The sequence below is a fragment of the Lathyrus oleraceus genome, unplaced genomic scaffold, assembly GCF_024323335.1.
Source record: "Lathyrus oleraceus cultivar Zhongwan6 unplaced genomic scaffold, CAAS_Psat_ZW6_1.0 chrUn0010, whole genome shotgun sequence".
NCBI classification, from domain to species: Eukaryota; Viridiplantae; Streptophyta; class Magnoliopsida; order Fabales; family Fabaceae; genus Lathyrus; species Lathyrus oleraceus.
In genome coordinates, this window is record NW_026112401.1 from 192,368 (window position 1) to 217,535 (window position 25,168).

The following is a 25,168-nucleotide window of genomic DNA, read 5'->3' on the forward strand; positions in this document are numbered from 1 at the left end:
AAATACATGAAGAAATGTCATATCATCAAAGAGTACATTCAAAATATATCTCAGCTAAGTAATGTGGGATCAAAAAAATCTAATTTGAGTCCGTGGTCATTTTCAAGTCTCCTTATTGCGCTACACCGAGTTTTTGTTTTTACTCTCGTGCCCGTCTTTCCACTTTTTTATTGCGCTTACGTGTGTATATCTTTTATGATGTTTTTCACACATGTCATGTTAACAAAATATTACTTAGACACATTTTATAAAAATAAAATTAAGATGATATATATTCACTTTTAAAATGTAATTAATAACGTATTTTCAAAATAATATTAATGTTACATTAAGATGTATGTATAACATGTAAATTATGGTCATTATGACATGTAAATTTTGAGTCATTATGACATGTAAATTACATAAATTACCACGGACTCAAATTTATAAATATGGTAATTTGAGTCCACGTATACATTTTTTTGTCACAATAACCCATATTATATTCAAGTGAGTCAAATGTTTAAAATGTCTTTCTTTGATGATATGACATTCCGTCATGTATTTGTAGTTTTTTAAATCTCAATAGCACATTGATAAAGGGATGTACGAATAATTGATTCAAATCTTTATAAGGTAAAAAAAATTATATTACACTACTTACTATTAATTTTACTATCTTTTTCTCTAAAAACAAAATTCTAATTTGAGAATCTTACATTTTTTCTTTACTACTGAAAACAATTACAGGAAAAAAGAAAATAGTTCGAATAAAGATTTCATATTCGGCATTCCTCTTAAAGAACGTCATTGATTACATAGTATCAATAATATTTTGCATGCTTCCATATAATTTTGAATATCATTGTTTACCATTTTCAAAATTTAATAATATTATTTTTAATGCGACCTACAATAGAAACCTCATAAAAAGAAAAATTGACGCTTATTTTTTTCTGTTGTGCGCATTAAACCGTGCCCGTTTGAACGCTGAATCATAAATGACAATTATTGAATTTATAATCACTGCGTTATAATTCAATTCCTTAAATATCATTTATAGAAATACAAATTCGAAATAATTTATAACATTGAATTATGAGAATCATTGCGTTTTTAAAGATTCAAGGTTGAATATTGGTTAATTTTACATAATCATGAAGATTGTGATTCTTAGGTATATAATTGCAAAAAGGAATAGATAAAAACTTGAAGAATTTGAAAAAAAATTAGAGCCATATCAGATATCTGATGTATAAAAGAGTGTTCATCTGTTGCAAGTTGCACCCATGATTGCGACCAAGGTTTTAAAAAGCCGTTGCAGTCGCATAAAGGCTTTCGTGATTTCGGTTGGTACAGATGTTGCGACACTGATTGCTTTCGTCGCAGTGTGATTTAATTGCAATTTGTTTTCAACATAAAAATGGTTAATACTGGAATTGGTATCGGCACCTGACCGTTTTCGCGGTCGCAGACCGTTTTTAAGACTTTGATGGCGACCACTCTATGAGAACAAGGAAGCTGACATTATGTCTGCAATCAAATTACTCCAGTGATTGTAGTTTCGCTTTTAATTTAATTTGTTAGCGTGTTTGATTTCTAGTGTTAGCCTAAATTTAGTTTCTAATGCCATGGGAAAAAGAATCAGTGGAACATGATATTGTCTTTTACTGTTATGTTAGGTTCTAAGTATGATAGTTTCTGATAGGAACCAAAATCTGAAAGGTAAAGCAAAATTAATATTGACACTTAAATCTATATTAGATAAAGTGACCCTGTTGAAAACATATTCAAATGAAAAATTATAAAAATAAAATTATGACTGGAGCGCTACTCCTATGTAAGATGAAGAAAAAAACAAAAAGAAAGATAACAGAAACCCTTGAGGAAGGACCAACTCCTTCACTCTACCGCACCCTTCACAGGCCCTTATTCGTCGGCCTAATTTCATTTTGCTACAATCTCTTAGGCCTCACAATCTATCTTAGCAGAACACATTTCAGATTCTGCTCACTTTCTTAATTTATTGCTTGTACAAGAGAAATAAAAGAAAGTGAGAGAAACATAGTGTTGGCTTAAAATATATAGGTAGCGTCAATGTGATTCTGCAGACTGCATATGAGACCAGTATTCCTTGACAAGTTGCCCGAACATCGATTCTTCTCTCTTCATCAATCTCATTGGCTCATCATACTCCGCCAATTTTCCTGAAAACATAGTCAGTGACTTCCTTTTCATCGAAGAAAACAACTAAATGATCAAACATATTTTAAGTGTTACCATTTATGCGCTATACAAGGTCAAACTCTTAAATAAAAACATGTTTGGTGTGTGTCAGATAACCTCTACTGTTTGTAGTCTTACCTTTTTCAAGAATTAGTACCAGATTATGTATCACCAACATAAGAGCTATTGATTAGTCTGTAAGTGTTTGTTAAATGAGATAGAAGGAGTGAGGGATAATAAAACTCAAAAAGAAACTTACCATCACTTATAGCAAGAACCATAGTGCAATCCATCACAGTTGGTATCCTATGTGCTACTGTAATCACCGTACAATCTACAAACTCAGCCCTTATGGTTTTCTGCACAATCAGGTCAGTAGAATTATCAATTGATGCAGTTGCTTCGTCCAATACTAATATTCTACTTCTCCTTAAAAGAGCACGCCCCAAACAAAATAACTGTCGTTGTCCCATGCTCCAGTTTGATCCATCTTCAACAACTAGATAATAATTTTTCACTTGTCATTATTAACTTGAAAAAAAAAACTACTTCCAGCATATAGCTATAATGGCAAAGCTTGAAAATGTACCTGAAGAGTTTAAACCCTCTTCTTTTCCTTGGACAACTTCTCGCAACTGACACTTCCCCAGAACCTTCATTTGGATCAAGAATTAGTCCACACTCTCTATGCAATGCAAAGATAAACTAAATTTAAATTATAGAGATGACGTACAATACAAGTTTCCTATTTTTGAAAGACGGTGATAAACTTCTGAATCACTAAATCCAATACTAAGAACATGCATTTTTTCTTCTTTTTCCCTTTCATTCTCTCTCTAAATTTTTTTTTTAATTTTTTTTCGATGAGTCTGTTGTGGATGGTACTCATGATATGAGGAAGTTGAATATTTTGATTAGTAACAGTAATCCATGAATAATGGGTTGGTTGGAATAAAGATATAATTGGAATGAAAATAGGTCACTTCAAAATATCATATCCCCATTATAGATAGTTATAGATACACTAATTAGAATTTATTAGAATTTAAAGTAAGATGTCATAGGTTCTCTAAAATACTTTAGTGTTAAATTCTAGGAACCAATTTAATAATGCAAATGACATATTATAATAATTAAAAATCATATGGTACTTCTAAGTTGTTAAATTCTAAATTGTTTTAAATTGTTTCTTATTCTTTTCCTTAGCATCATATCTCTCATATTATTTATCTTAATTTATAATCTCTCTTCGCCTTTTTAGTATGCACACACGCAAAACAATTTTCTGTCCATAAATCTATTTCGATTTTTAACTAAATAGAAAAGAAAGATGGGAAATTGTATGAATCAGAGCCAAATATAGATAGAAGAATTTGTAGTAGAAAAAATATCTCAAGATACATGTCATTAAAATGACAAATAGTAATCATTAATCATCTATTATGTAATACTATATGCTTTAAAAATAAGAAATATAATAATGTAAAATAAATTGAACCAACAAACTTAATGAAATAATAGACTATATATTTTAGCAAATTTGGTAATTATAGGCATGTTATATTTGTTCTTTAAAACAATTAATGGTAGAACTTAAAGAAGAAATTTGTGAACACAAATTTAAAAATATCATATAATAAAAACAAATAAATCATCAAAGAGAATATGCAATAGTTGATCATTACACTGAATCTCAAATAAAAACAAAAAAGAAAACATGAGCATATCTGTCGCTATCATCATAATGAGTTTGTTTCTTCTTGATCATCATACTAATGTTAAATTTGATCAATGTGAAAACATTGACATCTTTGTGGTAACATTGTGAAAAATTGAGAAAAATATATGTCGTACGGTCATTAATGCCACAAACATGAAAGATCTCTCCTGATAATATCAATGTGTTGGGGGTTGACAGCCATATTCTCCATTTCTCTTGATAATGACTTCCATGTTGATATCACTGAAAATCCAAAATCTTCCAAATTCAGTGCTAAATCACTTATCAATTATAGATAAATCATTTTCCAAATTTCTCAACTTTCCTTCTTAAAATCAACTTTAAAGCAAGTACGATGGTTTAAGTAATATGAAGAACTCAGAGGGAGATAAAAATCAAAAGGAGAGTGAATTGGGATATAGGCAAACCATTTTATATTTTACCGAATCAGTTAAAATCTGAATACAATACAAAAAAACAAACTGACAAATTTTGTAAATAAATAGTAATTTTGTAGATTCAAGTGGTAACTACCAAAAAGTTATAATGATACATTATTTGTAACTGCTAAATGGAAGAACATGGAGGTTATATTGTTGTAAATTCAAGTGGTAACTACCAAGCAGTTATTATCACACAATTTTGTTTTATTATTTATTAAAAAATTAAAATATTAAATAAGGGTAATTTTGAAAAAAATAAAAGCCACTCCAAAACATTGTATCCCATTTATATATGTATAGATGTATAGATTATTTATTAAAAAATTAAAAGATTAAATAAAAGTAATTTTGAAAAAAATAAAAGTCACTCCAAAATATTGTATCCCCTTTATATATACTAGCGTTCAAACGGGCACTCCGTGCCCGTTTGTCCGCTTTTTTTTATTACGCTAACGCGTGAAAATATTAACAACGTATTTTTTTATAAGTTTTATTTTAATATAAATTACTTATATGATAAAAAATATGATATTTATTCAGATGCATATTAAATTTTATTTATAATATATTATATTTGCGCATTAAATTTTGTTTGAATTGGGAAAATTATAGTGTGACGTGACTTTATTTAACCGTTTTTTTTCAAGCAAATAAATAAATAACTCAATGTATAAACTTAAATTCTTCTTTAATGTTTTTGAATTTGTGTTCTTTAATGTTTTTGGTATGAGGATGTAATGCACAGTACATACACATGGAAACAATTAAACTTCTCTTCAACAACAGAGGAAGAATGCAATAATCATCAATATTCATCTTTCTTTTATGGAAAAACCACTCACGTATTGTTTACCAAAATCCCCTATGAATAAATATCATGTTATATCAGTCTTCCCTTTACTCTCTCTCTCTCTCACTTCATTGCGCATTAAATTTTGTTTGAATTGGGAAAATTATAGTGTGACGTGACTTTATTTAACCCTTTTTTTTCAAGCAAATCAATAAATTACTCAATGTATAAACTTAAATTCTTCTTTAATGTTTTTGAATTTGTGTTCTTTAATGTTTTTGGTATGACGATGTAATGCACAGTACATACACATGGAAACAATTAAACTTCTCTTCAACAACAGAGTAAGAATGCAACGGTAATAATCATCAATACTCATCTTTCTTTTATGGAAAAACCACTCACGTATTGTTTACCAAAATCCCCTATGAATAAATATCATGTTATATCAATACTCTCTCTCCCCCTCCCTACCATGATAATCAAGCTAGTACTATGTTTTAGCATAATAATTTAAATACACATGGAAACAATTAAACTTCTCTTCAACAACAGAGTAAGAATGCAACGGTAATAATCATCAATACTCATCTTTCTTTTATGGAAAAACCACTCACGTATTGTTTACCAAAATCCCCTAGGAATAAATATCATGTTATATCACTATTCCCTTTACTCTCTCTCTCTCTCTCTCTCTCTCTCTCTCTCTCTCTCTCTCTCTCTCTCTCTCTCTCTCTCTCTCTCTCTCTCTCTCTCTCTCTCTCTCTCTCTCTCTCTCTCTCTCTCTCTCTCTCTCTCTCTCTCTCTCTCTCTCTCTCTCTCTCTCTCTCTCTCTCTCTCTCTCTCTCTCTCTCTCTTCTCTATATGATAATCAAGCTAGTATTATGTTTTAACTTAATAATTTAAATTTAAATTTAAATAATTTATATAATAAACCTTTTTGACATGAACTCTCATTTTTGTCCATCCGCTTTTTTTAGGGAGTGTTTGTTTCTAGGATTCATAAAAAAATCTCATGAATAAATTACCTAAAAAAAATAAAGATTTAATTTTCGAGTACTTTTTTAAAAATGAATTTAGCATATAGTTTGATATAATTTTTAGAAAATGAATAATCATATATTTTTCTCAAAAAAATTATGTGAAATTTCATGGGAATCAACATTCCCACTTTATTCTCGTAGGAGTATGTCATACGGTGAACTGACTTTGGGTGTTTTGCTTTTAATCGCAATGTCGCGGATAGCAAGAGTCGCCACCGACTTTTCTTTTATCCAATAAGGAAAGGCGGAAAAGAACAGGAAAGACCTTAATTAGATTTTGGGTTCGGGAGGTACATTATACAAAGGGAAGGTGTTAGCACCCTTTGTATCCATGGTTATCCATGGGCTCTTAATTGCTGGATCACTTATGTTTTTTGTCTGAAAAGTGTTCGTGAATTGCTTAAAAATGTTTTGAAAAGAGAGTTCAACTTTGTAATGATTCTTGTATGAATGTATACAAAGTATTTATCTCGTTTGATTTTGAAAACGGTTTAGAAAAATATAACTTAGCAATGATTCTAGTATGAATGTATGCCAAGTGGTGATTTTCTAGTACTTGCAAAGTGTGAGGTATGGAAAATGTTTTAAGTAGTGATCCAGCATTTAGGAGTTATACCTACCTAAGGTCTTTATGGGCATTTCCTTTCCTTAGGAGGGTAAAACTGTCCTTACTATTGAGGAGTAAGTAGTCTTATCCTTTGGATGTAAAAGGGTCATCGTAGGGTCATCGATTGGTCATTGAAGGCAATATTTGTAAGGATACCTTAGCATTCGGAGGGACGATCATCATTTAACCGTAGGCTACACCGAAGGGTCATCGAGGGACAAAATCGTATATTCGAAGGCAACATCCGAGGGACTATGGTTTATTTCATGATGATTTACTCGAAGGGTCTTTGCTAAGTGTATCCCTACATTCGCGGGACATGACCGTAATACCGTAATACCGTAGGGCAATGAAGAGAGGTCCAAGATCACATATTTAAAGGTCGTATTTTACAATCAATTAGGTAATTAGGATGACTTTCCACATTGAAATTAATACATTAAAGCAATTAAATGATTGAGGATGGATCTTTGCCATAACATTAATACATTAAAATCAATTGAATAATTTATGGTGAATCTCCACAAGGGTATCCCACAAATAAAGTGGAATACCTAGCAGGCCGTTTCTTCGGGAGTATGTAAACCCTTACAAAATTTCAGCAAACGGGTTAGAATACCAAATCAGGGTGCAATCGAGGATTACACCGCACAAAACACAGCAGCAAGAATGTCAGACAAAATAACGCATAATTACAACGGAATAGGTCAGATAAGCATAGAACAGAACAAACGAAATATTAGCGACTGTCACGTTCGCCTCTGCCTCGCCTAGCGAAGGCCTAGCGAATACTCGCTACATGCTCGCTTAGCGATGTGCTAGCGAGCGGCTGCGGGTTTTGAATTTCAGAACAGTACGATCTCAGCATGCTGCACGCCTTATGGCATTCAATTACAGAAATAACATGGTCAAACATTCAGGATATTCCGGCATACTGGACTTCACATGCAAAATCTAATTATATATCCAAAAATTCAATCATGATGCATTATGTATTTAGAGATTAGAGAATTGGAAGCATAAAACGGTAATGATGCGCAAACCTGTTGGCAATTGAATTATAACGCTGAATTGGCAGATCACTTTTGGTATCGGGTGGAGTTGGGCGGAGGTAACCTTGGTGCCGGTGAATTGCCTTCAGGGTTTCCTTTAGGGTTACTCTGAATTCTCTGGGTTAGCCTTCAGGGTTTCCTTTCTCTCCCGTTTTCCGTTCCGTTTTCTTCCTCCCCTTGTTCTGATTGAAGTTGGGGTATTTATAATACTCGTTTTATGACCTAATGGGCTCAGAATGAAGCCCAGAATTTTCTGGTATTCGCAAGCTTCGCTAGGCGAGCGTTGTAGCGAAGGGTTCGCTAGGCGAAGGATTTGCTCGCCTAGCGAGCATGTCAGTTTAGGCCATTTTCTAGATTTGGCCGCCTGTATGCTGGGTATTGGTTCCCTTAAGATCAATGTCTTGGAGAATAAGTTGGAATGCCTTGAAAAGTGCCTTGTAATATTAACGGGCAAATTTTGGGGTATGACAGCTGCCCCTGTTCAATATTCTTGAACCGAGAGAGTTAGAATGGTATGTATGCCATTCGTGGTCTGGAGGTGGAAGATTATTGAACACTAGAATGCCCCAAAAATTTGCACTTGTTGATTGATAGTTAGTCTTGATGGAGATGGGCTTAAAGATGCCATCCAGGAAGTTTGATGATGAGAGCTTCAGAGCGCGTCGTACATCAGACCAATTTGAAGACATGGGTGCCACACCGGGTCGTACGCTAGACCGTATAGTGAGTCATCCATTAGGCTGTCGACTTCGCTGGGGAGTCAAAATGTGTTATGCGCTGCTGGGGATAAAAGATCAGAATGGATCGCACGCTAGATCGTATCTGAGTTGAAGGTCCCCAATGGGTCGTCCGTTAGACCGTATTGGAGTTGCAGAATGAGCCGTACGTTAGGTTGTATCTGAAGAAGGAAGTAGTCGTACGCTAGACTACACTCCGGAATGTACCGTACACTAGGCAATATTTGAGGATTTGAGGATCCAAATGGGTCGTACGCTAGACCGTATTGGAGTTGCAGAATGAGCCGTACGTTAGGCTGTATCTGAAGAAGAAAGTAGTCGTACGCTAGACTACACCCCGAAATGTACCGTACGCTAGGCAGTATCTGAGGATTTGAGGATCCAAATGGGTCGTACGCTAGACCGTATTGGAGTTGCAGAATGAGCCGTACGTTAGGCTGTATCTGAAGAAGAAAGTAGTCGTACGCTAGACTACACCCCGGAATGTACCGTATGCTAGGCAGTATCTGAGGATTTGAAGATCCAAATGGGTCGTACGCAAGACCGTATTGGAGTAGTTGAAGGTCAGAATGGATCGTACGTTAGATCGTATCTGAGTTGAAGGAGTCATATGTTGAGCTGAATCAGAATGAACCGTACGCTAGGCTATATCTGATTGTATTTGTATATGTTGTATTTGCAATGAATATCTGGGATGGGCTTAAAGATGCCACCCTTAGGAGGGTATCAGAGTGCTTGTCAGAATGGATATCTGAAAGATGTATCTAAACCTTGAATGTAATCGATGAAGATGTCCGTCTGAACGGATCTTTATTTTGACTGTATCGGGATGATCATTAACCTGTTAAATAAAGTTAGCTTCATGCCATGTCATGATGCATGAGATGTTTTATGCTTGTGAGAATGAATGTGAATATTGCATGCGTATGTTGTGAAATGATGTAGTGAATGAATTATGCGTCTGAAAAGTTCTTCCAGGGGACTCTACTGGGGAAAATAAATCCCCATATTTTGATTGGAGGTATTTGTATTGATGATCCTTTCTTAGCCGGGGATGCTTGATTTCTGTCTGATGGTCGAAATATTCAACAGGGCCTGGCTGGGGATGGAGGAGATGACCAGTCCGACTAGTGACGCCAATTTCTTCTAGGGAATAACTGGTTTTGCTGGGGAAATAGAATTAGCAACGGATTCCTTGGAAAGGATGGTTAGACCTTCTCCTCAATCCTGAAGTCTTTTAGTAATTGCTATTGCTATTTTATGCATGTATTTTCGATAAACATCAATCATATTCAAATGCATATATTAATTCGAACTAAATCAATGGATATTTATGCAAACAAAACAGAGAATAAAGCAAAAGCAAAGTATTTTTTTTTGGAAATAAAATTATATTGATTTTGAAAGGGGGCCTATAAGCAGGCAATTTGTGTACAAGGAGACAAAAATCCTAGTAAGAGGAAATTGTCGAGAAAACAAAAAGAAGCTATGTAGAAAAAGTCCTATTGATTCTAGTTCCACCACTGTCATTATGTCTTCAAGCCTCTCATCTCCTGCTGTCGGATAGAAGTGATTGGCTTGTTTAGTCCTTTGAACTTGGGTGAAGCTGACCGAGAGCGGGACATAGTCACACGCTTTAATCCCTAATTTTTGCCTGGACCGCCTTTTCAGGTTTTCAGTCCACCAGGATACCCCTTTTTGCCCAAGCCGCCTTTTCAGGTTTTCGGCTTGCCGGGTGTACATTTTTTATGTTTATCTCTAATTTTTGCCCGAACTCTTTTGGTTCGCCGGGATGCCCTTACTTTTGCCTAGATAGGTCGACCTAGCGGGTCTCTTTCATGCGTAGTATTTTTTAACTATGTCCGCGTTCACAGGATGCGGGAAATCTTCGCCATCCATTGTGGCAAGTATCATGGCTCCACCAGAGAATACCTTCTTAACTACAAATGGCCCTTCATATGTGGGGGTCCATTTGCCTCTGGGATCACCTTGTGGTAGAATGATACGCTTTATTACTAAGTCGCCAACTTGATACACCTGTCTCTTGACTCTCTTGTTGAATGCCTGGGTCATGCGCTTCTGATATATCTGCCCATGACAAACAACCGCAAGTCTCTTCTCATCAATCAAATTTATCTGATCGAGTCGAGTCTGAATCCATTCATCTTCATCTAAGCCCGCCTCTTTCATGATTCTTAAAGAGGGAATCTGAACCTCCACTGGTAAAACGACTTCCATTCCGTAGACTAAAGAGAACGGGGTTGCCCCTGTCGAAGTGCGCACTGAAGTGCGATAACCATGAAGAGCAAAGGGTAACATCTCATGCCAGTCTTTGTATGTTACTGTCATTTTTTGTATGATCTTCTTAATATTCTTATTAGCAGCTTCTACGGCGCCATTCATCTTTGGCCGGTACGGAGAAGAGTTATGGTGTTTTATTTTGAACTGCATGCAGAGTTCAGTAATCATCTTGTTATTCAGATTAGTACCATTGTCAGTGATAATTCTTTCAGGGATGCCATACCGACAGATGAGATTATTCTTGATGAACCGTGCCACCACATTCTTGGTGTCAGCAGCAAATGAGGCTGCCTCTACCCACTTCGTAAAGTAATCAATAGCAACAAGAATGAAACGATGTCCATTGGAAGCAGTAGGCTTAATCTCTCCAATCATATCAATGCCCCACATTGCAAAGGGCCACGGGGCTGTCAACACGTTCAATGGAGCAGGAGGCACATGTACTTTATCCACATATATCTGGCACTTGTGACAAGTTCTGGAGTGATGGTGGCAGTCGGCTTCCATGGTAGACCAATAATACCCTGATCTCAGGATCTTCTTGGCCATTGTATGTCCACTAGAATGAGTCCCAAAAATACCGTCATGCATGTCTTCCATAATCTTTTCTGCTTCCTTTTTATCCACACAGCGAAGCAAAGTCGAATCATGATTACGTTTGTATAACATTCCATTACTCAAAAAGAATTTAGCGGAGAACCTCCTCAGAAATTTCCTGTCATTGATAGATGCCCCTTCAGGGTATTCCTGATTTTCCAAATATCTTTTTACTTCGTGGAACCAAGGTTTCTCTTCTACTCCATCAGCGTTAAGTTCATAACAATATGCTGGTTCATCTAATCGTTCAATGGTGATCGTGGGGGCTTCACTGTCCCATCTGATTCTGAACATAGATGACATGGTAGCCAATGCGTCTGCCAATTGATTCTCTTCTCGTGGAATATGTTCGAATGTAATCTCTTCGAAGTATGGGATTAATGTTAACACCCGCTCTCGATAAGGGATGAGGTTCGGATGTTTAGTGTCCCATTCTCCCTTGATCTGATTGATTACTAAGGCTGAGTCACCGTACACCCTCAAAGACTTGATTCTCAGGTCTATAGCAGCTTTAAGTCCCAAAATACATGCTTCATACTCAGCCATATTGTTGGTACAATCAAAACATAGTCTAGCAGTGAAAGGCGTATGGCAACCCTTGGGAGAAATAATTACAACCCCAACACCGTTGCCCAATGCATTAGAAGATCCATCGAAAACCATAGTCCATCGGGGTTCCAGTTCGGGTCCTTCATCCGGTCCATGTCCTTCATAATCAGTAACAAGCATGACATCCTCATCTGGGAACTCAAAATTCATAGATTGGTAATCATCCACCGCTTGATGAGCCAAATGATCAGCTAGCACGCTTCCTTTGATTGCTTTCTGGGTAGTATACTGGATATCATATTCTGTTAAAATCATCTGCCATCTGGCTATTCTTCCGGAGAGGGCAGGTTTCTCAAATATATATTTGATAGGATCCATCTTGGAAATCAATAAAGTGGTGTGATTCAACATATACTGTCTTAGTCGGCGAGCAGCCCAGGCCAAAGCACAGCAAGTTTTCTCGAGCAATGAGTATCTTGTTTCACAGTCAGTAAACTTTTTGCTAAGGTAGTATATGGTATGCTCTTTTCGACCAGACTCGTCATGTTGCCCCAACACACACCCCATTGAATTTTCTAACACGGTTAAATACATAATTAGAGGTCTTCCTTCCACTGGTGGCATCAGAATCGGAGGTTCTTGGAGGTACTTCTTGATTTTGTCAAAAGCTTCTTGACATTCGTCATTCCATATCATCTCTTGATTTTTCCTCAGTAACTTGAAGATGGGTTTGCAGGTAGCGGTCAAATGGGAGATAAATCGGGCAATGTAATTCAAACGTCCCAAGAAACCTCTGACTTCTTTATCTGTACGAGGAACTGGCATTTCTTGAATATCAATTTAAAAAGAAAAATGAAAGTATTTACATTGAACCTTATGGCAAGCACATTATTTTCAAGATAACGTGAAAAAACTATCATTACCGTTATTAAAAGAACCTATTGCCAATTTTAAAAATATGGTGGGAGATTATTAAAATAAATTATATTGGGAGTTAAAAAATACTGCATATTAGAAAGTTACAATAGAAAATCAAAACTAAGATAGAAATATATTCCTTTTTTAAGAGCAAAGATATATGATCATATCTTGCAACAATGAGGTGTTTAAGTTGTGAAAAAACTATCATTACCGTTATTTAAAGAACCTATTGCCAATTTTGAAAATATGGTGAGAGGTTATTAAAATAAATTATATTGGGAGTAAAAAAATACTACATATTAGAAAGTTACAATAGAAAATCAAAAGTAAGATAGAAATATAATAGAATTAAAAAAGTTCAACAAAAAAATAGTATGCTGATTGAGAAAGAGATGAAATTAAAAAAAATAGAAGAGGATTTTTAATTTGTGTCATCATTCAACGGTTAAGGGAAGTTATAGATTTTTTTTTTTGTGAGAGATGGAAGTAAGTTTATCAATCGATAACCAACAAAAGATATTAATCACTCAAGTTATTTATTAAAAAGATAAAGGGTAATTTTGGAAAAAAAATAGGCCACTCCAAAAACTTGTATCCCCTTTATATATAGTTATAGATTTAAGGTTTATGGTGTCGGTTTTGTTCGATGTCCCATTCAATTAAAACAATGAGAACTATGAAAGTTATGCAAGTTCTTTTATTTTATGGAATTTTGTGATTTTTTTTTCAATTTTGTAACAAATATGGGAATAATGTTTTTCACCCATGTATTTTCGAGAATATAATTTAATTTCTAGGCTTGTAAGAAATATCACCTTAAAGCGCACACGCCAAAAACTATAAAACACATTTTTTTATAATAAATTTTGGCGTATTTTTGAAATTAAATCATAAGTAACAAATGTGATATATTTATCTTGCATTCTATTTTGACACTCTCTCGGTCTCAACAATTTATGATATTTATCATATATTTCGTACAATGCTTAAAAATCACATAGTATTATAAAATGATGATTACCATGATTTATAAAATATTAAATAGCATAATTTGTGAAATAGGTTTATCACAATAAATCATTTATGAATTCCTGAAACTCTCTTCTCTCTCACCCCTTTAACAACAACACCATTTCTATTATGCCATTTTTTTCTTCCACCTCGTTATGTCCTCGCCATGTATTTCTTTCCATCAGTAATATGTAGTTACTTCTCAACTTTTTACATTGCCACTTGTTAAGTTTGAAAAAAGAACAATTAGAGTACTACATAGTTGTTTTATTTTTATTAATCCCTGCATTTTTATGATAAGAAGTGAATTGAACGATTTAAACAAACATAAAGCAAATTTTAGTTTTTAAAGTATGAACGTGCAGCAATAATGAAATACATAATTTAAGAAGTTTTGATATTCTTTATAGGCAAAAGTTTACCTTAATAGTGAATGTTTAAGAAAACAAACTATCAGACTTCAAAGTAAGTATATTAAGTTATAGGGAAAGATAGTGAATGCCTTATCTAACATGTAATAACTGCTAACAAAAACATAACATTTTTTATTTTTTTCCTTCACAACCTTTACATGTTGCTAGATTTTGATTGCTAGGAGGGATAAGAATGATTATGTTTTGTTTCAAGCAACTCCTTTCATTTGCGTGGACTGCAGTTACGGTATATAAAAATAATTATAAATTTTACTGCAGAGTATCCATAAATTATCATCAAAACAACCATTACAAACACAAAAACCTTTATATGATGGAAAAATTCATATCAATTTAAAATGAAAAATGAAAGTATTTACGTTGAACCTTATGGCAAGCACATTATTTTCAAGATAAAGTGAAAAAACTATCATTACCGTTATTAAAAGAACCTATTGGCAATTTTAAAAATATGGTGGGAGGTTATTAAAATAAATTATATTGGGAGTTAAAAAATACTGCATATTAGAAAGTTACAATAGAAAATCAAAACTAAGATAGAAATATATTCCTTTTTTAAGAGCAAATATATATGATCATATCTTGCAACAATGAGGTATTTAAGTTGTGAAAAAACTATCATTACCGTTATTTAAAGAAATTATTGCCAATTTTTAAAATATGGTGAGAGGTTATTAAAATAAATTATATTGGGAGTAAAAAAATCTTGCATATTAGAAAGTTACAATAGAAAATCAAAAGTAAGATAGAAATATAATAGAATTAAAAAAGTTCAACAAAAAAATAGTATGCTGATTGAGAAAGAGATGAAATTAAAAAAAAAATAGAAGAGGATTTTTAATTTGTGTCATCATTCAACGGTTAAGGGAAGTTATAGATTTTTTTTTGTGAGAGATGGAAGTAAGTTTATCAATTGATAACCAACAAAAGATATTAATCACTCAAGTTATTTATAAAAAAGATAAAGGGTAATTTTGGAACAAAAATAGGCCACTCCAAAAACTTGTATCCCCTTTATATATAGTTATAGATTTAAGATTTATGGTGTCGTGTTGGTTCGATGTCTCATTCAATTAAAACAATGAGAACTATGAAAGTTATGCAAGTTCTTTTATTTTATGGAATTTTGTGATTTTTTTTTCATAATTGTAACAAATATGGGAATAATTTTTTTCACCCATGTATTTTCGAGAATATAATTTAATTTCTAGACTTGAAAGAAATATCACCTTAAAGCGCACACGCCAAAAACTATAAAACACATTTTTTTTTATAAATTTTGGCGTATTTTTGAAATTAAATTATAAGTATCAAACGTGATATATTTATCTTGCATTCTATTTTGACACTCTCTCGGTCTAAACAATTTATGATATTTATCATATATTTCGTACAATGCTTAAAACTCACATAATATTATAAGATGATGATTACCATGATTTATAAAATATTAAATAGCATGATTTGTGAAATAGGTTTATCACAATAAATCATTTATGAATTCCTGATACTCTCTTCTCTCTCACCCCTTTAATCACTCAAGTTATTTATAAAAAAGATAAAGGGTAATTTTGGAACAAAAATAGGCCACTCCAAAAACTTGTATCCCCTTTATATATAGTTATAGATAAGTATAGATGATATCGAACCAGATTTGCAACACATGAAAGAAAATAGAGATAATAAAGAAGAGAGACATATATATAAAATTATAAATTAATACGAATAAGAAAATAAAATAATGATGGTTTCAATTACAATTTTGTTAAGCATAAATCATGGTTATAAAAATTTAATGTATTATCTATTACACAACAGTGAGGTACCAATTTTGTAAGTAGAATGAATAAATAAACCAATTTAAAGTGTAATTAGGAAAAGAAAATCATATCCAATATAAACTTATATTTTTATGATAATGGAGAAAAGCAAAATAAACTTATCTTTATGTTTGTGTTTTTCAATTATTTTAAATTTTTTTATGTGAAGTTTTAAAAAAAAAACATTTTTTAAGAGAAACTATATATGATCATATCTTGCAACAATGAGGTGTTTAAGTTATAAAAAAAACTGTCATTATGGTTACTAAAAGAAACTATTGTAAATTTTAAAAATGCGGTGAGAGGTTATTAAAATCAACTATATTGGAAGAAAAAAAACTGCATATTAGAAAGTTAGAATGGAAAATCAGAAGTAAGATAGAAATATAATAGAATGAAAAAAGTTCCAAAAAAATATAGTATGTTGATTGAGAAAAAGATGAAATTAAAAAAGAAAAATAGAAGAGGATTTTTAACTTGTGTCATCCTTCAACAAATGATGGAAGTTATAGATATTATATATTATTTTGTGGGCCAAATGATGGAAGTTATAGATATTATATATTATTTTATGGGAGATGGAAGTTAATTTATCAATTGGTAACCAACAAAAGATAGTAATCACTCAAGTTATTTACAAAAAAGATAAAGGGTAATTTTGGAACAAAAATAGGTCACTCCAAAAACTTGTATCCCCTTTATATATAGTTATAGATTTTGTGGGAGATGGAAGTTAGTTTATCAATTGGTAACCAACAAAAGATACAAATCACTCAAGTTATTTATAAAAAAGATAAAGGATAATTTTGGAACAAAAATAGGTCACTCCAAAAACTTGTATCCCCTTTATATATAGTTATAGATTATAGATTTATTTCATTGTTTGAATAAGACAAGTATACATTTGTAATTATATGTAATATATGAAACATATATCATTAATCATTGATTCTATGTTAATACTCTAATTACATTTTTTATTTTCCAAACAATAGATGGAAATAGTTAACTATATTTTATTGTCACTGTTGGATGTAAAATCAACTCATTTTCTTGGCAAAAAAGTGTATGTTAAGTTATTTCACACAAATTAAAAAGAATTTATTAGTAAATAAAATTGGATAATAATTTTATTAAAAGGATGAATATTATTTTTGTCTACTGACATAGAATCTTTTTTTAAATGAGAGAAACCATCAAAAAATTAAAGTTTGATTAAACGATCACAAAAGTAAAAGAAACCACCAAACTCAAGTTAGAAAGGACGACACAACCCTCCATGCTTTAACCGCGAATGAAGATTCAGTTTGATAAAAATTACGGTCGATTAATAAACTACCTTATAGTTTATGATTGATGACTGATAACTGATGGTTTATAGCTTATTGTGGATGATTGACGACCGATAATTGATAAGATAATTGAAGAATTGGGTAAAATTAACAATTCAACTAACTTATAAATGTAGAATGACATAAAACATATTTATTACATATTTATTTTATTTTAAAGTAAAATAAATTATAAAGGATAAAAGATGACTTTTTTGTGAAATAATAATGATAAAAATGGAAGAAAAAATGATAAGTTATAAGTTAATAAAATAGACTATAAGCTCATGATGAAAAGATCATTACCAAATCGATCTAAATTGTCATATTAACTTATAAACTATAAACTATAAACTATAAATAAACTAGAAGCTCGCCAATATGACTTACCAAACAGAGCCAAAGAGCATCCCTCCTTTCGAAATCCTCAATCTAACATGTCTCAGATTCGTAATTATCGAAACCTCAGAACCAAAAAAGGAAAAGGTATTAGAAGAAGTTCACTTGAACACGATCAGAGAGAGACTCATTAAGGTTTGAACTCACCTGAGAAGGCTATCAAAAATCACATTCTAAACCTTCAGGGCAAGCTCCCCAACTACATCAAAACAACTTTGACTAAGCCATTGATGTAGCTTTCGATATGTGTTTTCTGAAATTTGTTTTTGAGACAGAAAGTAAAACGATGGAAATGATGATGAACGAAGAAAACTCTCAGAGAACCATTCTTGGAATGATAAACAACATATATATAAAAGTTATGTTATAAACGATCGAGTTATTTTTATGCATAAATTTTTTATCATAGATCTAAACCTAAGAGAATTTATCGACATCAGATAGACTCACAAACATGATAAAAATATAACAAACAATAAATAAAAGTGTAATGATAAAATATGTTCGATTAACTAAATCACAAATAATATCATGACCACATCATATACATATTATAAGTTACGATAATGTACCATGCGCACAGCAGAGAAAAATAAATATTTGTTTTTCTTTTTATGAGGTTTCTATTGTAGGTCGCATTAAAAATAATATTATTAAATTTTGAAAATGGTAAATAAAGATATTCAAAATTATATCGAAGCATGCAAAGTAATATTGATACTGTGTAATCTATGACGTTCTTTAAGAGGAATGTCGAACATGAAATCTCTATTCGAAGTATTTTCTTTTTCCCTGGAATTGTTTTCCATAGTAAAGAAAAAATCTAAGACTCTTAAATTAGAATTTTTTTATCGAAAAAGATAGTAAAATTAATAGTAAGTAGTGTAATCATGTTTTTGCTTACCTTATAAAGATTCTAATCAATTCTTCGTACATCCCTTTATCAATGCGCTCTTGAGATTTAAAAAACTACAAATACACGACACAATGTCATATTATCAAAGAAATACATTCAGAACACTTGACGCGTTTGAATATAATATGGTTTATTGCAACACAAATAATACCTGGAGAATGAAGATACTTTGTTTTAGTCTAGATTTGGTAGAACAACAATTATGACTTGTTTCTGAATTACCTGGGTTTCTGGTAAATAAGAAAAACAATGGACTTAGTAAATGTATATGGTTTTATTTACATAAACTACAAATAGCAGTTAAATTCATGCACTCAAAAATAATCTTGAGTAAAAATATTCTTAAATGAATTAAATAAAAACCTCTCCATCCTTTGAGATATTATTTCTCTTTTCACCATTTTCTAAAGTTGTGTTTTATCTGTTATCACTGTGGAGCTCCAACCGATAGAGTAAATTTTCAAACGTTTGACCTGTTTCAATGAGGATGATAAAAATGTTACTGAAAGAGTGATGAAAATGTAAGAAACAAATTTTTATACGTATTACGGAAAAGATAAATACACCTTATTGTCGAGTTTGCCGATGGATGAAATACTTTGTTCATCCTTCCATGTGTTCCATTTATCTTCAAAGTCTGTTATCTAAAATTTATTGCATAAGAATAATGAGAATAACTATCACCCCATTTATATCTAACGTAAAAGCATAAAATAAATGATTAAGTATAACTTACTTTTATGTCGAAGCAAGTTTCAACATTCTTTCATCTCAACTCCTTACATAATTGAAAGATTTAGCCGTGTTCTAGTTTGGTTGTATATTAAAGCAAAATAAAATTATATTTAGTTATTATCTATCTATGATATAAAGAATACAATATAAGCTTGGTATGTCGTGTAACGAAAATGGGAATCAACGTGTGAGCAATTTTTTCAATGTACTTAATAAATACCTGCGGGTGCGATAAAAGAATTTGTTTGTAGACTATATTTTTTGTGCTTTCACTATCTTCTCCTTTCAATTTTCCTTCCCTGGTTAAAACTCTTGTTGTAATCTGTGAAACACCCCTGGATAAAGCCACATATAACTGTCCATGACTAAAACCATGTCGTGGAAGATATATTCCAACATTTGGAATGGTTTGTCCTTGTGATTTATTTATTGTAATTGCAAAACTTAGCCACACATGAAACTGCTTTCTACTAAGGACAAAAGGCAGTCCATCACTTGCAGATGTTTTTATTTTAATTCTAGGCAAAAAAAGCACGTTTTCCTGCGTTGCTTCCTGTCAAGATTTCCACATCCAACGTATTCATAAATAAACTACGACATAATAATCGGGTCCCATTACACAATTTATATCTAGGTACTGCTACATCCAATTCATTGAGATTAATTTTCATATATCATAAATGTAAAGTTCTGTATAATGTAATCCATTATAATTCATTATTTGTATAAATATTTTAGGCTAAATAAATCAAATGACTTTAGTAATAAAAATGTTTAATTTATTGAAATGTAAAAAATCTTTACACCGTTAATGCATATCAATTAACTTTCCCTTCCCTCTTTGGGGATAAATAAAGTTCGATGACGACTCTATTGTACCTTCGAGCGTACGATGTGTTTGGTGCGTACACCATTTGGTCAATTATCTTCATCGCCACCATAGATTAGCCCTCTCACGTTCGTGTAATATACCTACTAGAGCATGTGAGTCTCGCTCCTCTTGTAGGGAGAACACACCTTATACTTTTTTGGACAATACATTTAGTTTTAAAGACACTAGACATACTTACTTAACATCTTAAGACACTAATGATTTGTAGATTAACACATAACACATTATATCTCATGTATTTGCTAATCAAAACTCAACGGTAGAAAACTCATAATATGGATCAAAGATTTCTTTATTCCAAAGGCTCATCAACCCAAATATGTAAGAAAACTGTAAATGTAAGAAACAAAATCAAATTACTTAAATTCAACAAAAACTCATTTCAACATTAGGAAGGAAGCTCACCATATGGTAAACTCCAAAGGCCATTGTTTGGTTGATATGGGGAAACAAAACAAGGTTAGGTCATCTATCCATATAAAACTGTTAATTGAGAGAGAGAGAGAGAGAGAGAGAGAGAGAGAGAGAGAGAGAGAGAGAGAGAGAGAGAGAGAGAGAGAGAGAGAGAGAGAGAGAGAGAGAGAGAGAGAGAGAGAGAGAGAGAGAGAGAGAGAGAGAGAGAGAGAGAGGGAGAGGAGGGAGGGAGGGAGGGAGAGGAGGGAGGGAGGGAGGGAGGGAGAGAGAGAGAGAGAGAGAGAGAGAGAGAGAGAGAGAGAGATTTGAACTTAAAAATGAAGGAAACACAAAATGAAATCCTTTGAATTGACAAAAAAGAACTAGAATATGTTTAATTAAAGACATATACCTATGGTTCTTTTTCTAACATCCAAGGATATATAACTAAGAATGTTGTATGTGTAATGTAATTTTCTTGTAGTTCAAGTTAGTTAATTGAGTTACTTGAATGACAAGTAACTAAACCTCTGTTGTTTATTTTGAGAAGTTAGTTGTTAATTCCTCTTATATAAATACATAGTACTTATATAGATTAAATGAATAAAATTGGCTTCTTTTTTTTATCATTGTCTCGCATTTTTTCTCAATCCTTTCTTCAATCTGTTACAAGTGTTCTATCGTTGACCAATAATTATCATATCAAGGAATTTTAAAGTTTACTATTCATACACTTTTATACATGTTCAATAGTCACAATATATATAATTCCATTGTATTAAAAGAGTGCGAGTAAGAAGTTATTTTACAAACTTTGAATTCATTCATTGACAATTATTTTTATTTCACCAAGGACTACATGTGAGTGAGTTTCATTTCACTTTTCTGTAATCCTGACTTTAACAACAACAACAAAAAAAAAACATATCCCATTAAATGGGTCAGAAAATCCCAAGTTCATCAAAACAAAATCATTTTCTTGAAACCACATGTAATATATATGCCTAAGATTTAACGAGAAAATTCTTGAACCATTCAGCAGAAAGTTTTGGGTGTCTTTTCTGACCGTCTTTAAAATCAACGAAGACGAGTCCAAATCTCAAGCTCGAGCCAGAATCCCATTCAAAGTTATCCAACAATGACCATGCAAAATATCCCTTTACATTCACACCATGCCTGTCATACACAAAGGTCAATAAAACTAAAGAGTTAGTCACAATAACTAGAGGCTTAAAGATTCTTATAATAAAATATAACTTACCTAATTGCAGTTTCAATATAGTAAAGATGACGATAGTAGTAATCAATCCTATAAGTATCTAAGAGAGATTCTTCAAGAGATAATGTTGGATCGTTGAACTCATCACGACCTATCAATTTATTTTGTCAAACTTTCATTAACTTTAATAATATCATAATATTATGCATACAATATATCTTATAAAATAAGAAGTATTACCATTTTCAGTAATGTAAATTACAGGGTCCTCGTACGTTTTCTTGGTGTAAAGCAAAAGATTATGAAGTCCTTTTGGATAAATACATAACCAACTCGAAGCAGACTACATAAAATTACAAAGTTATCTTTACATGTTAGAAACAATCTTTTTGAATACAAAACTTACAAATGAAAAGCATTGATATATAAGTTATCTTCCAATGAAATGATGAAATACATACCATTGGACCGAGAGGCTTGCCATTATGTTCAACTGTCATTAAAAAAAAATTAGAGTATGCAAAGTTACATTTATTTTAAGCTTATTTGGAAATTGATTGATATACTTACATGTAGCATTAACAAGAGAATCAGTTTGTATGGCCGGTTGGACGACATTGGGATGGTGAGATGCATGAGCAGCATAGTAGGATGAGTAATAGTTTAGGCCTAGAAAATCAAAAGACCCCTTAAGTTCCCTTGACTCTTCTTTTGAGAACTTTGGTAATCTCTTTCCCACCAAAGTTCGCATGCTTTTTGGATATTCGCCTCTTGTAAGCGGATTCATATACCTATAGCAAAATGCAGATGCAACGAAAATCATAAAATACTCTCTCTAATTTCCTTTTACTTTACAGATTACAGCAAATCATATATGTATACATAACTATATTTCTTTTAAATACAAAACATGAAGTGAATCGAAATTAAATAATAATTGATTCAATATTTACCATCCAAACATGAAGTCGAGAGCTCGTTTTGAAGCATCAACGTCGGCCGTCGCTGTAGTGGCCGGCTCATACCAGTGTGAGACTAAGGTAATCCCTATTATGCCTCGTTGAGATGACTGCATTTTGGTTATTTTGTTAGAAACATTTCCAATAAGTTCATACTTAAAAAAACATGATCTAGAACCAGAGTAATAATAAGTAATTTTCTTTAAACAATAGAAGACCTTATATTTGATCCGGTACAAATTTGCAGCAGCAGAATGAGCAAGAAGCTGGTTGTGTGCAGCCAAATATGGTTCTGTCCCTGAATCACCTCCTGTGCAATTCCGATTTAACCAATATGAACATCGACCCGGTGCCAACGTTCCGAATGCATAAGCATTCATGCTCACAGTCCATGGTTCATTTATAGTAATCCAATGTTTCACTCTATCACCAAATTCCTTGAAGCAAAGTTCAGCATAGTCTCTAAAATCATCTCTGCAAGATTGCGAATTACATATGTTAATCAATAATCTATAATCATAAAAAATAATTCTAAACATGAAATTGGTGTCACTCACACAATGCGATGGCTTAAAAGACCGTGATACTCATCCTCTAAAGCTTGGGGAACGTCCCAATGAAAAAGTGTCACATATGGTTGCAAACCTGCATTATTCTCAATGATTAACAACTACATGGACATGAAATAAACATTGATGAATCCTTACCCTTAGCCAATAATCCGTTGATGAGATTGTTGTAGTACTTTATTCCTTCAGGATTTACACCTCCGCTAAGCTTTCCCTCTACAAATAATTAACACAAAATTTTGAATAGTTATTATAAATCAGCAATCTACGAAGAGAAATATTAACAAAAAAAAATGACATACTTGGTAGAACTCTAGACCAAGAAATGGAGAATCTATAAGCATCCATATTCAAATCCTTTATGAGTTCAATATCTTCTTTGTACTTATGATACGAGTCAACCGCTACATCACCATTACTTCTATCTTTTATTTTTTCTGCAACCGTTTCATTAATAACTATGAGCAATCTATATACAACTGGAAATTCAATTCGGTTTATAAATAAAACAAAAATTACATTATTAACACATAATATTTTTTTATTTGTTGACAGAATAAAATAGATGATATACTCATATATTTTCAAACATGAAAAAAGAAAACAACCTGGATATTTATGAGTGAAGTTATCCCAAATGCTTGGTCCTTTTCCACCCTCAAATGCTGCACCTTCATACTACAAAAAAAAATCAAAATAACATAAAGTTAATAAGTTAATAATTACTCTTCTACAATATGAACACTACATAGATAATAATATCAGTAATTGAAAGCAATAATAAAAGATGGAGTTGGTGCCTGATATGCAGAAGAGGCTGTTCCAAAAACAAAGCCTTTGGGAAAACTGCTCCGGTTGAAATCACCAAGAGGGTTAAAACCATTCATAGGAGTAACAATGGTGATGGTTAAAAGAGAGAGTAACAGAAACACGTTGATATGAAATACTGCCATTTTTATTCTTATTATTTTCTTGACTATGCTTTGCCTTTATAGTATACGAGGCACAATATTTCATTGCCTTTATAGTAATGGAGTTTGATTACTTTACGTTGAATAGTGGATATAGATGACACGTCCACCTTCTTTCATGGATCAAATCTATCCATTTTTAATTTATTAATTAACCTAAAAGTGTAATGTTTTATACGTAAGTTTATTAGTATGGATGAATTTTAAATCAATAATTGCATATAATCTAATTTAGATATTGAATAATTATTAACATAATCTAAGTATATGATGGAGTGATATAAATAGATGGAGTGATATAATCTAAAAGTCATTAACATAATTATTATTTTTATATAGATGGAGTGATATAATCTAAAAGAAATTCACATATACACACTCATAACTATGAAATTTTGAGTTTGTTGATCCATGATATTCGGCCTCATAGTAATACGCATTTTAAATATGCTTTTTATATCATCCTTAATAAATATATATTCCCATTTTTATAAAACAATTACGTCAAATTTTTCTAACTAAACGTTCATGATGATGAACATATTGAAAAC

At 32.2% G+C, this 25,168-nt stretch overlaps 2 protein-coding genes across 2 annotated transcripts; both read right to left on the reverse strand.

The window, feature by feature from the left end:
• Positions 1–2,076: 2,076 nt before the first annotated feature.
• LOC127112025 (ABC transporter C family member 10) lies at positions 2,077–2,681 on the reverse strand. Its single transcript, XM_051046218.1, has 2 exons — positions 2,468–2,681; positions 2,077–2,189 (listed from the first exon to the last, which is right to left on the reverse strand). Exons 1-2 carry the CDS (start codon positions 2,679–2,681, stop codon positions 2,077–2,079), a joined length of 327 nt encoding a protein of 108 aa, XP_050902175.1.
• Positions 2,682–21,649: 18,968 nt separating this feature from the next.
• On the reverse strand, positions 21,650–24,663 carry LOC127112027 (cyanogenic beta-glucosidase). Its single transcript, XM_051046220.1, has 12 exons — positions 24,447–24,663; positions 24,255–24,324; positions 23,949–24,083; positions 23,785–23,862; positions 23,635–23,722; positions 23,296–23,551; positions 23,072–23,187; positions 22,689–22,909; positions 22,580–22,611; positions 22,359–22,461; positions 22,161–22,269; positions 21,650–22,075 (listed from the first exon to the last, which is right to left on the reverse strand). Exons 1-12 carry the CDS (start codon positions 24,597–24,599, stop codon positions 21,904–21,906), a joined length of 1,533 nt encoding a protein of 510 aa, XP_050902177.1. The 5' UTR covers positions 24,600–24,663; the 3' UTR covers positions 21,650–21,903.
• Between the last annotated feature and the right edge of the window lie 505 nt (positions 24,664–25,168).